This window comes from Cupressus sempervirens, chromosome 7 (assembly GCF_028749045.1).
Source record: "Cupressus sempervirens isolate cs-2001-9-10 chromosome 7, ASM2874904v1, whole genome shotgun sequence".
NCBI lineage: Eukaryota > Viridiplantae > Streptophyta > Pinopsida > Cupressales > Cupressaceae > Cupressus > Cupressus sempervirens.
Window position 1 is genome coordinate 284,896,774 of NC_143124.1, and position 14,821 is coordinate 284,911,594.

At 36.1% G+C, this 14,821-nt stretch overlaps 1 protein-coding gene across 1 annotated transcript in view; it reads left to right on the forward strand.

Moving 5' to 3' along the window:
• Positions 1-9,045, forward strand: part of LOC149546541 (cytochrome c oxidase subunit 5b-2, mitochondrial-like) — a 70,275-nt gene extending 61,230 nt beyond the window's left edge. Inside the window, exon 6 of the mRNA XM_089791247.1 lies at positions 8,408-9,045. Within this exon, the coding sequence (XP_089647373.1) occupies positions 8,408-8,449 (42 nt within the window). The 3' untranslated portion in view covers positions 8,450-9,045. The remainder of the gene's footprint in view (positions 1-8,407) is intronic.
• The last annotated feature ends 5,776 nt before the right edge of the window (positions 9,046-14,821 follow it).

Below are 14,821 nucleotides of genomic sequence, written 5' to 3' on the forward strand. Positions count from 1 at the left end.
CTTTAAGGAGTTCTTCATGCATTCCAGTAATTTTGTTCTCGATGCCCTGCACTTCTTTAATTGCCTCCTTATAAACCAACTCCTTCCAACCCATGTTGTTTTTCATGATGAACAACATACAGGGATCTACATTCTTCATGGAATTCTCATTCAGAAACTTAAGCGCTCCAAACTTTCAACTTCAGTCTCTTGAAATACAACCGCTTGACACTGGCTTTGCTCTGTTTCCCATCTTGGAATCAAAGTTTGAATTTCTCCCAATAGCGATTCCCCTTCGGCATATACATTGGTGAATTCCAAAATAAACTTATCACCTTCTTTAATGATGGCATCCACCCAATCTTTCATAGCATCTACTAGCAGCTTCTCCCTTTGCATTTGCTTCACTAGCTGTTGGCTTCCTGCAGAATTCAGGTCGAAGGCTTGAGGGGCTTGAACAATTGGTAATGCACCAAGATTCATCAAAGAATCGATATACACGGCCATAGTCATCACCATGCCCTTAAGTTCCTTTTTCTCTTTGCTATCCTTCTCAATTGAGTTAACATATGGTCGGCAAAAAATTTGAAAAAGTGATTACCAGTGCTTCTATTAATGGTCCCCAATTCGACTGAGGTGACTTCAAAATTTTCATTATCAATCTCCTTGGACTTTGGTTTCTGCTTGTAAGTGGCTATTTCAACCGTTATCTTTCTAGTCACTGAGTCTTTGGTTAGATGGGCATCCGTTTTCAATTTCTTAACCTTTGAACCTCGAGCAACATATTTGGTTACAATGTCCTTCACCGGTGTTGAAACTGGCTGCAGGTTTCTTTTCTTGTTGATCGTATTGGATAACTTGGAAGGGATAGCAAGACTTACAGAGATTGCCTGAGCATCTCTAGTGGGAGTCATGAACCTTGGCTGATCCACCTTAGAGGCCTCGATGAATTGCACATCACCATTAGCAGCATCCTGCCCCTGAGTTGACATCTTTTCTTTTTGAACCTTGTGTTGCCTTCAACTTTAGGGAATTGATTTGCTGTAATGTCAACCTTGAATGGTCTCATCTCAAAACCTTCTCCTCATCTTTACAATCTTGCCATAGATCTTCTAATTGTGGAGTTGCTAATGGGTGACCTACAAGACCAAGAATTTGAACTGCATATCCTTTACTATCAAAATTTCTTCTACTATGATAAGAACCAAAATTAAATCCAAGCAAATTGCTTCCAATAACAAAAGCATTAATCATGTTGTCACAGACCAGAGAACCCAACTTAATTGGAAGGTTGTCTCCCAATCCTCTTGTGGTAAATTATCTTTAATGATAGAGAATAGTTGCCTGCAAATCTTAGTCAAAACAAAGCAATCCAAAGCATATCGCGAAAGTTTAACAGGTTCCTATTCAAATCCGCCTATTCTCAAGTAAGTGAACTTGGGAAACTGTATGAAATAACTTCCGTATTGTTGAATCAACCTTTGAGCTTCGGAAGACAATTTAGGCATTGGTGCTTTCTTCAAGGGTGTATGCACATTTTCAATTAACACATCATGAACCTTCCTAAAATTCTCCAGCACTTTATCTTTTTTTTGCAGAGGGCAATATTGGTACACTGTTATTTCTTCATTCCAGAATCCGTGAGGAAGAGGGGTAAGGTCACAAACACAGGCAATGTAATAAGTCAAGTAGGAAGCCATATATAAATTTTTTCTAGATTCTTTGGCATGCTTGAGTTGCGTCCTTAGTGAACTAGCGATAATCTCTACCCAGTGCATCCATTGTTCTCCCTTCAAAATGATTTCTATATATTTGTACATCTATTCTTCAAAGAGGAAAACATCAGCTGAACCTTTGACTCTATGCAACAGCACCACAAGGTCGTGGATATGAGGTTTAAGGTGATCTTTGGTGATAACTTTAGGTAACCTAGAGCCCCCACCGTAATTGGTTTTGGTCCATTTCCTAGCCAGAGTATTATGAAATGTGCTAGGAGTTTCTCTATATTCAGCTAGGGATTGAATGGGGGAGAATGTGGCAAAAGTGCTCTCTAGAATACGCAATACGGAGGCAATAGTTTCTCTTGAAATTGAGAGCACTGTTTCACCATCTTTGCTTACAATACTTTTGCTCCTAACATCATAATGATCAATACACATTTGTAGCAACTTGGGACTTAGAAGGGATGGGGGAAAAGCCACAGCTTCAATTAGTCCACTGGTTAGAACTTGCATGCACCCATTCGATCCATCAGCATACTCAAGGAAATTTGCTTGCAAATTCTCCAACTTAATATCCTCTAAGTTCGTATCACTTATGACAGCTTTTTTACATTCCAGACTTGAAACATTGCCAAAGAAATGTAAAACAGACTTCCATCCTTAATCAAAACAGCAAGGCTTCAAACTGATTTTCTTGGAAAACACAGAGATTGCAGAACAAAAACAAGAATTTCTATGTTTCTCACTTGTGATTTGCCGAGAAACAATGATTTTCTCTTCCTTCCCTCTTTAACAGCTTCTCCTTCAAGCTTTCAATTCTTCGCACGATAAACAAAAAGGGAAAGCCGAGTTTATTTTAAGAAGGAAAAGTACTTACATGCGAATGTACAGCCTCATTATGAGGCATTTATGACAAATCACTCTTTGTTAAGGTTTACACGTTCGAAAGCCGTATGACATAATCTTCTCATTTAATAACCTCCTTTGCGGCTGTATCAATAATGATTAGCCTTATTATGACATCCATTCCCCTTTTCGGCTAAAGATTTTCCACTTTTCCTCATAATCATGATCTTTCACATTGGGAATAAAAACGTCCTTTTAATTATTACTCTCTGACACAGCAATCAATGCCTTGCAAAATGATGGCGCGTCGTACATCATAATCCACCTTCACCAAGAAACCTCTATCGTTGAACAACTTTGAACTACTTTGAACCGAGGTTCAAAGTAATTCAAAAGAACACCTCGCTGCTTTGGGGCGTGTTTCCTGCAAATTTTTTTTAGTGCAAAACACTTTTGGTTCAACTACTTTGAACTGCTTTGAACCGGAGTTCAAAGTGGTTCAAAAGAAGAAACAGTGACAAAGAGCATTAGGGATTTTGGACAACACTTTGACAGATGGCGAATACATGGGGCGACAAAGGAAAGACTTCAAGAGCTGGATGATAAAAAATTCAAGGAAAGAGTTTTAAACATGGCGACTCATTGGACAACTAACAGCTTGGTATCAAACTTATCAACTAACAGATCTTTTGGAAGACAACACCATTCCGACTTCACCACGTCACACAATGCCTCTTCTTATTACTGTATTGATAGTTGGCAAAGATCCAAGATGAAGCATAATAAACTGCATGGGAAGAGAGAGCCTTTAGAACCAGTTGGGCTCTACCAGCTAAAGAGAGCATGTGGGTCCGCCACTTACAGTTCTTATTAATACTCATGGAATTAATAGTTTTTTCAATCTCCTGAAATTCAATGCTGTGGCTAAAAATATTAGCTTGTCCTCAACTGACCTTACGGGGGATGAACTTTAGACACTTTCTAAGGGTCTCCATGTTGTCTTGATCCCTTTCTGAAGTGAATAGATCTTTGCAATAGATGTGAAAAATATATTGAATCTCTTTATTGTCGCTAGTCATGCCATTATCAGTTTGAATAACCTCAATATTTTATATAGACTACTTAGCTCTGATAAGATTAAAGAAATACTTGAACCCTCTATCACCATTTTTGAGCCAGTTAGCCTTAGCTCTTACTTTTTGCCCTTGAATTTTATGATTCCGAATCTTCCTCAACTGTTTTTTAGTATTAATCGGATCAGTTTCAAGAGTAACATCGGTACCTTTATCTTGAACTTCTATATCAATTTCACTAAGTCTTTTTTGATACAGGTTCTCTTTCATTCTCTTGCCTTTGGCTTCGTTGGTCCCAATGATCTGAAACAATTTCCTCCATGTACCAATCATAGTCTTCCAATTCTGTCTAGCCGAGCAATTACCATTACAGAATCTGGAGAGAACAGAAGCATTTCTGATTGCGTTATTTGTGTCTTCATCAACAAAGAGGTGTTTAATTGAAGTAGCTCTTTCTAGTCATGGGTTTAGCACCTATATTATGATTAAACTGGATGCTAATAGATGCAGGAGAGTGATCTGAGAGACTTGCAGGCATGACCCTTATTGGAGAGACCCCTGGGAGATGTTGGCAAGAAAATATAAAAGGGTTCAGATAAACCCTGTCCAGCCTACAATAAATTCTCCTATTGTTGGCTTGATTATTACACCAAGTGACCGGATGCCTTCAAATTCTTGCCCACTCTTCTCAAGAGGGTCCTTGATTTTAAATCTCCTTTTGAGTTTAGACCAGAAAAACAACTCATTCCCTTTCCAGTCATGGCTTATCCCACCTTTCTTATCTATCATGTTAAAGTCACCTGTGAAGATCCAATTGCTGTTAGGGAGATTATCAGCAAACTAGTCCCACAATTTATCCCTATCTCTATAATCATTGGGGGCATAGATGTTACATATACTGACACTAGTGTCCTTATCATTAAAGGTAGCCCCAATGGTTTCAACCAAGGTTGCATGGGTACGTGGGTACGGGAACGGGAACGGGTACGGGAGCGGGTACGGGTACGCATATTTTTCAAAATAGGGGACGGGGGTACGTGTGTAAGCCTAATTTTTTCTATATAATTAATATTTTATAGAAAATATAAAAATCAAAATATCTGTCATGAGTCATGACATTGAGCATTCAAAACAAGAAATTTGAAAATATAAGCCATAATCAAATATATATATATATATATATATATATATATATATATATATATATATGCTATTGCTGAATGTTTAAAGTATTTTTCATAATTGGGGACGGAGGTACTTGGGTATGTCAAACTTACTTAAAAATTACACTTTTATATTTATAAAAAATCTGATTTTATGAGTCATGACAATGGTTTTTCAAAACAAGAACAGTGATAAAGTTTGCAAATGTAATGTACTGTTTTCAGTTTCATATGTTTGAAATAATAATACATGATAAATGCTTAGATGCATAACAAAGAAGGCAGACTTTAAACATGAACAAGAAGATCCTAAACCATATGACAATGACATATTGCAAATGATAAACTTTTAACTTGAACAGTGATAAAGTTTATTGTTAATGAGTATCAAAGTTTCAAACTGATTTGGTATTGAATTAAGTTTGATAAACAACAAGCTAATACAAAAACAAAAAACCAAAAAAAAAAATTCAGAATCTTAATCAAGGTCCTTAGCTATGATGCTCTCCACCGAGTACCCGGTACGTGGGTACGTGTACCCGGTACTTGGGTACGTGGGTACGAGTACCAGGGGTGTGGGTACGAGTACCCATGCAACCTTGGTTTCAACATATGAGAAATGAAGGATCGAAATTCAAGTTGAACCCCTTTAGTTTCAACCCAAAATGGAGAAGAGGATGCTTGAACATTCTCAGGTTTGCTTTTGGGTGCCCAAGGAAATGCCCTACATTCCAAGGCCCTTCTTTAACACTTTCTCCTGCATCAAATGGTTCTTCAAAAACACAACAAACATGCATTTTTGCTAAAATTAACAAAGATTCCTAGTTTCTTGCCCCACACATTATTAAACCAATCACCCAGAAACTTATGATGAAGAAACTTCAAATCCATACATAGAAAAAAAAATAGCAACATTTTTCAATCTCTCTTGATTAACTTTAATAGCTTTTACCATGTCATTGCTCAGCTCCAGACTGAGGGTTCCACAGCAGGCAGTGGGACCTTACCTTTCATCCACAAGCTCCTTTCTTCCTGCAGATTCCCCTCCTTTGGGTCTATCTTTCGGAATGTTCCATTGAAAGTGGCTGAGTCTGGTATTTATTGTAGGCAACAAAGAATCTGCAACCATGGCTCGATATGAAGGCTTCTACATCGTATGGCTATTAATATTAATGGGTTTAGGGCCTTCATTATTACCTTCCTTCGGTCTCTCTCTATCATCATTTTCCATTGAAGAGGCCATTAATCAATCAATCAAGTATAGGACTAAATGCTAGCGGCGCGCACCAAAAGATTCAGAATCAAAATCTGTCAAAACACTCACATGCGAGACCACACTTGCATGTAGAAACCCTAACCCACAAAAAATAAGGGAAAACAAAAACAAGGTTTGAAACTGCTGACTCCAAACAATGAATGCGGGCACTCATGAAAAGGACACAGGACACTCCACCACACAGCAGGAAGTCCTCTTATCATCCACAATAGCAGTCTGCAGATGAGGTACGGTGCTGCTGACAGCGCATCCACTTGCAGACAGCTTCTTTTCCCTGATGGTATCAGTTTAGTAAAATTTGCTGCAATTTATACCAAATAATATGCAAAAAATTGCTGGGAAATCCTTGAAACTGTCATGCTAGGGCAAAACTTGGCTGGTGATAAGGAAGGAACAAGAGGGATTTTAATAGTATATGCCAGGTCTTGAATATAATTTACCTAGGTGTTTTCTCAATGGCATCGAGTGCCAATGGGTTGCAGGTCTTTTAAATGGCAGCTATGTGGAGGTTCCCAACTGTTCTAGGGTTTGAGCAATACATAACATGCTATACACGCACAGCCTGCGTTAGTGTTGCACTATGAACCAACAAAGAAACTTGACAGGCACAAGGCTCAAGGTCCATACAGATATTTCTGAAAGCTATTAATGACGCGATTTACAAAAAAAAATGAGAAAAATGAAAATCTATGCTTCTCAAAATTAATGCTACAAATACAAGTATAATAAATCATGTCAACCTCAACAATCTTGAAATTCTTAATATCAGATGCTTTATGGCTGCAAGAGTTTTCCAAAAAGAATACAATGTTTCAGTTGTTTGTATATCTGCTAGTTTTCTAAATGATTTTGTTGTTTCTACAATATTGAAATTTGAACTACAAATTGAACTTGCTTTCTGGTCTATGTTGTGTATTGAACTCTAATTTTGGTCTATATATAAGTAAAATTGTAATTTGTTCCCAAACTAAAGTACTATGCATGTCTAAAGATTTTTTTTTTACAGATTATGAATTTTTTAATGTTTGTAAAACTGGCTGGGTTCTTCCGAGTTTTTCAACAATGATCACACTTACTAACAAAGCAATTCATAAATCCGTTAACCCTATTCCATTAAAAATCTTTGTAAGATTTGGAATTTTACAAATCATGGGAGGCCAGCTGTGGATTGATTCTAACAAGTTATCCCCTATTCCACAAAAAGTCTTAAAAAGATTTGGATTTCACAAATCAGGGGGAGGCCACAAAATCAGATCCAAAAAGGGACACAAAAACTCCAATTTGCTTGATTAAAAATTGGGTGCCATGTACACACATGGAGACTGCTCTTCCCAAAAAATGAGGGATCATTGTGCTGGCACAAACTCATAATCTGCTTGAGATTGAAATTTAACTGCAAAAATAGAAACATTAGAGAGCGAAGATACAAAGGATTATTGATAAGAGGGCCAATATTCTTCTATCTATATGTGAATTACTACTTGGTAAAGAGACTGGATGCTTGCCCAGAAAATAGCAAATGAAATAACCGCTTTCCAAATTTTTGACAACAGAATTAAAGAGCTCAACCAAAAGTAAAGCTCTAGAGTAGTGTAATAGAAGGAAACTGGAATGTTCCTAAGTGGTAAAGATTCATCAGTTGTTCTTAGTCTCCAAGACTTGCAGCTGATTCTAAATTCTGCTAGTCTTTCTCAGAGAAGTAAGGCTGAGGAGTGGGATTAGGCTCCTTGTTTCTTCACTGTGTAGTGTGTACACAATATTGAACGGAAACCTTAGCAGCAATTATGTAGACATGAATAGGTGATCAGTCAGATATATTTTATTTGCTTAAATATTTGGATTACTTATATATGCCATCCAAATAATCCTTGGGTACTCTCCTCAAGGTGGAAACCAAAATAGAAGTCTTGGAGTACAACGAAAGTGCTTAGACTCAAAAGCCTTTAAGCTCACTGGAAATTGGTTTTGTTCATTAGATGATATCAATCTGCATATTGTATTATTGTGTTTATTAATGTAATCGTAGAAGGTAAGCATCAGTTATTTCTAAAACCAAACATATTCTTTAAGAAGCAGACAAATTGTCAAACTTGTTTGGTAGGTACAGCGGTGGGTGCAATAGATGTGGTTTAATTAGATTTTGATTTGGCTAATTTTATTCTACAGTCAAAAGCATCTTTGAAAGTACGTCATTTTCACATTTTTTCTGATCAGTTACTAGAGAAATATTCTGATAATTATGTCTGCTGACTTCATGATTTCTTCATCACTTTTATGCCCTTTATATGATATCATCAATTTTGACAGTCAATTTGGTTTTTAATTTTCTTTTTGCTTGGGCTTTTGCAGCTGCAGGTAATTGGGCCCGGAGGCCCCCCTAGTGGATACTGATGGTCACAAGTACGGACTATGCATATTGCATCTTGGCGACCTGTGACCATACCCACAATAAACTAGCTGCAGAGGCTTCACTTCAGCACTCTTAGATTATGCAAGAGTTGCAAAAAGTTAACTTTGTGGAGACATGCGAAATTGTTTTCTGAAAATAGATAACACTGGACTGTACTCTCAATAATGTATCTGTGTTGTGCTCCGTGATAATTTTTGCATCTTATTTATGCAGTTTTGAAATTGGAGTAGCCTATTTTAGGGCTACAACATATGAAAATCAATTGTTTTGACATTGTTCTACAATTTTTTCGGAAAACTGAGCAAATAGTATGCTGCACATTGTCATATATTTCGGGCATACTTTGCACCATGACACTGAAGCTTAAGAATTATGTTTTCTTTGCTTGGTCATATATCATTTCTAGGTTTTAGTAGTGGGTCCTGAATTTGACATGAATAAGGCACAATTAAGTCTTGAGTTGCTATTGTTTTTTAATGTGACACATTTAAAAGCACAAGGGGAACTAAAATATTCTCAGTTGGAAGAGGATATATAATACCTTGGGCCTCAGAATGAACACACAGCATGTTTCAAATGATCAGGTGTGAATTGCTGTCTAGAGTGTTCTATTACTGATAGTTGAAACATGAGAAAAACACTCATTCAATTTAATAATATTTTCATATAATTTATAATTTGTCTTTATGCTTATCTATTATTGGATGTCTTAAAGACTCTGCGGTGTTGCACCGTCACAACTGGGCTGTTTTGGGTATGGGCTCCAATAGGTGTTTTTTGTCCCCATGGTTTTATATTGTTTGTAAAATGGTTAGTGGATTTCCTTAGGGCCTGTTTGGTTGGAGGAATTGGATGTGAATAAGAAAATTCGACTGCTAGAATTTGGAAATTCAATGTTTGGTTGTAAAAGCAAAAAGTAGAATTATAATTTACTAATTTTAATTTGAGTCCAAAATGAGCAGACCTCCCTCTTAAAAGGTGGAATAAGAATAACCTATTCCTATTCTATTTTTTTAAAAGACAAAATTAATGTGGTCGGGTCTGCCAAAATGTGCTAAATTTCTCGGGGGGGAAATTGTGTTTGTGCGTGGAAGTGTTTTGGTTGATTGTGCGCAGAACCAGTCGTCGGGGATGAAATATTAGAGAAGTATGGGGGTTTGTTGGTGGTGCATGTTGCAGTGCTAGCTACAATTTTTTAACATCAGGAAGCGAGGGTTGAATGCAAATGACAGGTTGAACAGCGAGAGGACCTGAGAGATGGTGATTTCTCCTATGGCAAGCAAGATTGAAGGTGTGGCGTGACGATGGAGTGGTCGCTTTTGTGCAGGGGTTGGAAGGCGGTTCTATGAGGGGTGGATATCTCCCAAATACATTGGCCAAACGCTACAAAAATCTCCTTCAATTTCAACATACCAGACTGACCTAGTTTAGCAGAAGACCTACCTTATCTATAGAAGTGGTTGAGAGTGACAAAATTCAAAAAAATTCAATGTACATTCTTTCAAATATTAGTTTGATGTGGAAATATTTATAATTGCATCGTTACACTGTTTGTTATCTGCCTCTATATGAAGACAGAGCTACGACGAGTCACTCAAGTTGCCATTCCAGAATGTGACGATAAGTGATTTTAATGCCAGGCTAATGTCGAGGGAATCAAACTCATCCTACTACTAGTAAGCCCTTACAATTATCCCCAATTTTTGACAGACCATAGGACGTAAACATAAAAACTCCCTTCAACAAGACTACACAATTTGCAGAAGATTAAATCTGAAAAATAGAGACTCTTCCAATTCTAATTCTTGCAAGGAAACACACAAAATGCATCTTCCTACTCTTCCACGTCAACCAAACAAGTATTAAGTAATATTCCAAACACGAATTCTCTCTAATTAATTAAATCCCTGCAACACAAGCTAACTCTTCAACCAAAGATCTAATTAATTAAATCTCATATGCACCAATAACCCTCCTTTTAATTAAATAATTTATTTATTTAATTAAATTTCATGCACCAATAATTCCTCATATATTTAATTTAAGCATATGCACCAAATAATCTTCTTTTAATTAAATAATTTTTTTATTTAATTAAATCTAATATTTAAGTAATTCCTTTGACTCAAGCCCAAGTTCACTCTCATATCACATCTTCCTCATCCATCTCTAAACAAAAAAGTTCATCTCTTCTACTTATCTCAGTCAACTAAAGTCTATCTCACATCTCTCTCAACTATCCATCAGGGAATTCCTATCTCCTCACCCAATTGTCTATGGATTGAATTCTTTGTTCCTCGCGAATCATCCACCTTTTGGGTAGAATTATTAACCATTTTGAGAGCTAATTACTCTCAAAGTGCTATTTGGCAATATTTAAATTTTTTATGCATCCATCTATCAAATTCATCCATTGTTGAAGCTTGACCACTAGATTTGAGGACACATCCACAATCACGACCATAGCTACATATCAAAGAGGCTACAAAGACTTGTAGGTTTGCATTCGTTGTTTAGGTTTTCGTATTGGTTTATCATGTGTTTGTCAATTGATTTAGTTTGTTAGATATTTGGCTTTGACTTTATATCTTTTGCATCCCGATTCTAATGCATACACCCACAAGATGATGTACTAATATAAAAGTTCTTTATGGAAGGATGGATCCTGTTAAGAGTCAATGTAATACACTGAGTACATATCAGTCCCTATTAGGAGACTCTAAATCTCTATTTTGAGATTCCGACCCTGTTAGGAGTTGATGAGAAGACCACCAAACCCATTGTTCAAATAGCCGTTGCACTATCCTCATTGAATAATACAATTGTAAATCAACATTGTCCAACAACTACTTCTTTTCCAAATATAGTTCCTTGTAATCTCACCGTGCCTCAACTCCACCAACCACTTTTCTGATTCAAAAGATGTTTGCACGTAAGTTCACTTAGTATAATATTCACAATGGATCTCACTCTCAAGTTTGCATATCATAAACATGATCTCACTAATAATTACGACAAAATAAATAACATTTGCTTTATAACAAGTCTTAGGATAAGTTATTGAGTTATTCTTGAGGCTTTCTCAATTTACTATATTAATATAGGACCAACTTAAGATATTACATTTACACATTATATCACAGCATTACATCTTTTTAGAATTACACACAAACTATCAGCGCATAGTCTTCATAACTCTTCACTCCATGCTCATCTGGTTGTGCTTGATTAACCATAGCATCTTCAACATGTTTTCTTCCTTTGTCCAAATTTGCATGACCATATTCCATCTCTGTTAGGAGATATAATCCAAACAACAATAATCATTTGCCAGAAACTATATTTGAACGTTGTCTTTACTAAAACCATTATAACTCTATCTAGTCTTCATATTTCCACACACTCTTTAACTATAGCATCTAGACATACTCTAGAACATTATCCCAAATATGCATAAGCTGATATTCAATCCTTGAATTGCACAGAACCAAACTTTGTCTTTTTCTCTGCCAATCTTCATAGAACAACCAATATGTTGATATCAATAGATTTTTTTGTCATAAATACAACACACAACCTCTAAATCATGTCTCTGGCAATGCTAAGATACTCCCCCATATGAATACCATCACTGTTCATGCTAACAACAATATAAAATTTTGTTATGAAAGAATGAATGTTGTTAGGAGTCAATGGACTACAATCAGTACATATAAGTCTCTATTCAGAGACTTCGAATCCATGTTATGAGATTCCAACTCCATTAGGAGTTGTGCCAAACTTGTTAGGAGTTGAAGGGAGGTTAGTTGGACCCATTGTCCAAATAGCTTATGTATTATCCTCACTGACTAATAAAATTGTGAATCAACAACATTTTTACCATAACTTGTCTTTCCAAATACAATTCTTTATAAGCTCACAGTGCCTTAACCACACTAATCTATATACTGATCCAAAATATATTTGCATTCAAGATCACACAATATACATCACATAGATATGACTGCATATCACAGTTTACCACAAGAAAATGACATTTCCTTTATACCAAGTCCTAAAAAGAATTATTGAGTTGGCCTTGAGGCATTCGCAATTTAGAATTATATTATAGGACCATCTTAATATATTATAATACACATTACCTTTACAATCAATCTATGGGAGAATGATTTTCATAAATTCTCATGTGATAAACATTTGATCATGCTAACCAGGTCATCTTCATCATGTCTTCAACCTCTGTCTTGTCTTACTCAACCAGATTCCATCTTTGTTAGGAGATGAAATCCAAACAATAGTACTTGCTTTCAAAAAATGGTGTCTGAAAGATGCCTTCACTAAAATATTTGTAACTCTACCTAGTCTCCAAATTTTCATACATTTTCTTTACTAAAGCCTCTACACATATAACATTTCATCAAGTGTGCATAAGCTGATCTTCAATCCCCAAACTATGTGAAGCCAATCTATCTCAATTTTTTGTGTTAAAAAATAACAACTATGTTGACATCAATGACAAACTCTATTATGAATTTAACAGATATGCATGGAATTATGTCTCTATCACTACTAGGATACTTCCCCATAGGAATATTGTTAGCATTCATGCTAACAAACTACCCCTTTGGCATTGATGAAAACATAGATAAAAAATATCTAGATTCCATGAATACCAAATATAATTCTTACTCATTTGCCTTTGCTTCCACATTCACGTTTCCCATTAATGTAGCCATACCATAACCAATGTGCACAAGGAAGGTGTTGATTTCCCTCATACATCAACATCTTTCTTAAATCCTCTTCATTAATCAAATCTTGTTCATCAATCAACAAATCATCATCATCAATCAAATCCTCTTGATCAATCAACAATCCTCCTCATCAATCAAATAGACATCTCTCTCCCATACACACAATATTTATCTCTCCCTAGATAGACATATTAGAGGACATTTTTCATGTATATATATCATCTCTCTCCTATTGACATCAATGACAAAGGTATCAATATGTCAATTTTTTAAGTTCAATAATTTCAAAAACAATTTGTTCAAGCTCCAGTGTCAAAAGACACTATAGAATACCAATACCAAGAGTCCTTCATGAATCAACTTGTACTTGGATACTCTACCATAGTAGAAGCATCAAGCATTCAACCTAGATAAAGAAATTGTGCTCTACTACCACCTAGACTGATGCAATCTTTGCATCAACTACTCAAAGGTAGGTTGGGACATAATCTCCAAGCATACCTCTCAAATACTCAATTGTGTCCTTAGCCAAAAAAATTGTGAATATATCTTCCATCTTGATGCAGAAGCATATTGAGTTGCTTTGTAATCCTACTCATTTTTGTTTATTTTGCCAATTATTACTGAGTGCTAGTTATTGCCAAGTTCTAGTTGTTGCCGAGTTCCAATTGCTACCGAGTTATCCGGTACTAGACGAGTTGTCTAGTGTTGGCCAAGTATTCTTTCATGTGTCGAGTGAACTTGATATTTATTGATGCTTGGTTCCTTCTTTCATCGAGTTTGTCTGTGATTGGTTCTTAGTTCGAGCTGACTTACGTCTTTAATTTGGATTTTGAATTTAATGATAGGATCTTGTCTTGGGATGAGTGTAGACCATTTTAAGGTTGTCCTTTTTATTATGTAATGATCTAGAGTCTTCTGTAAGCCATTTTGGCAAAGTATAAATAAGGGTGTTTAGGTTTATGTTAGGTATGCTTAGAGAGTTAAGAGTAGATTTGTCTATAAGTGTGAGTTTCATGATAGATCATGGATCTTGAAGTTGTAATTTGTATCTGGTCATAACCCATAAGGCCTTACAACTAGGCATGTATGTTGATAATTTTATGAATCAATAAAAGTGTTTTTTTCTCGCTCTCCTTGGTATTGTTCTTTGTGTGTTTTTTTCCATTGTGTTTACTCAACAAATTGGTCGGATATTTAGGTGTACCTTTGGCCCTAGCTATCTAGATCCCTCCTTGCACCAAGTGGTATCAGAGCTTGAGCTTCATCCTTGTGGAGATTTGATCATGTAGACTCCTAAGTTGGATTTGGTTGTAGGGTTGTAGATCTATGGATTTGACCTATAACTTACAGAGGGTTATAATCTTATAGGAACTTATTTGTAAAGATGGTTCAAGGTAGAGGAAATGATGACACTAATATTATGGACATGTTGAGACAAATTGCAACCATATTAGATGTTGTGGAGATATCCTAGAGGAGAAAAGAACATCTTGATGATGTGAGTGATGATGAAACAATAACACCAGACCATAATCTAAAACCTAAAGAAGATTAAGATGAGGAAAGATTGTTCACAATATTGTCTAGGGCACATTG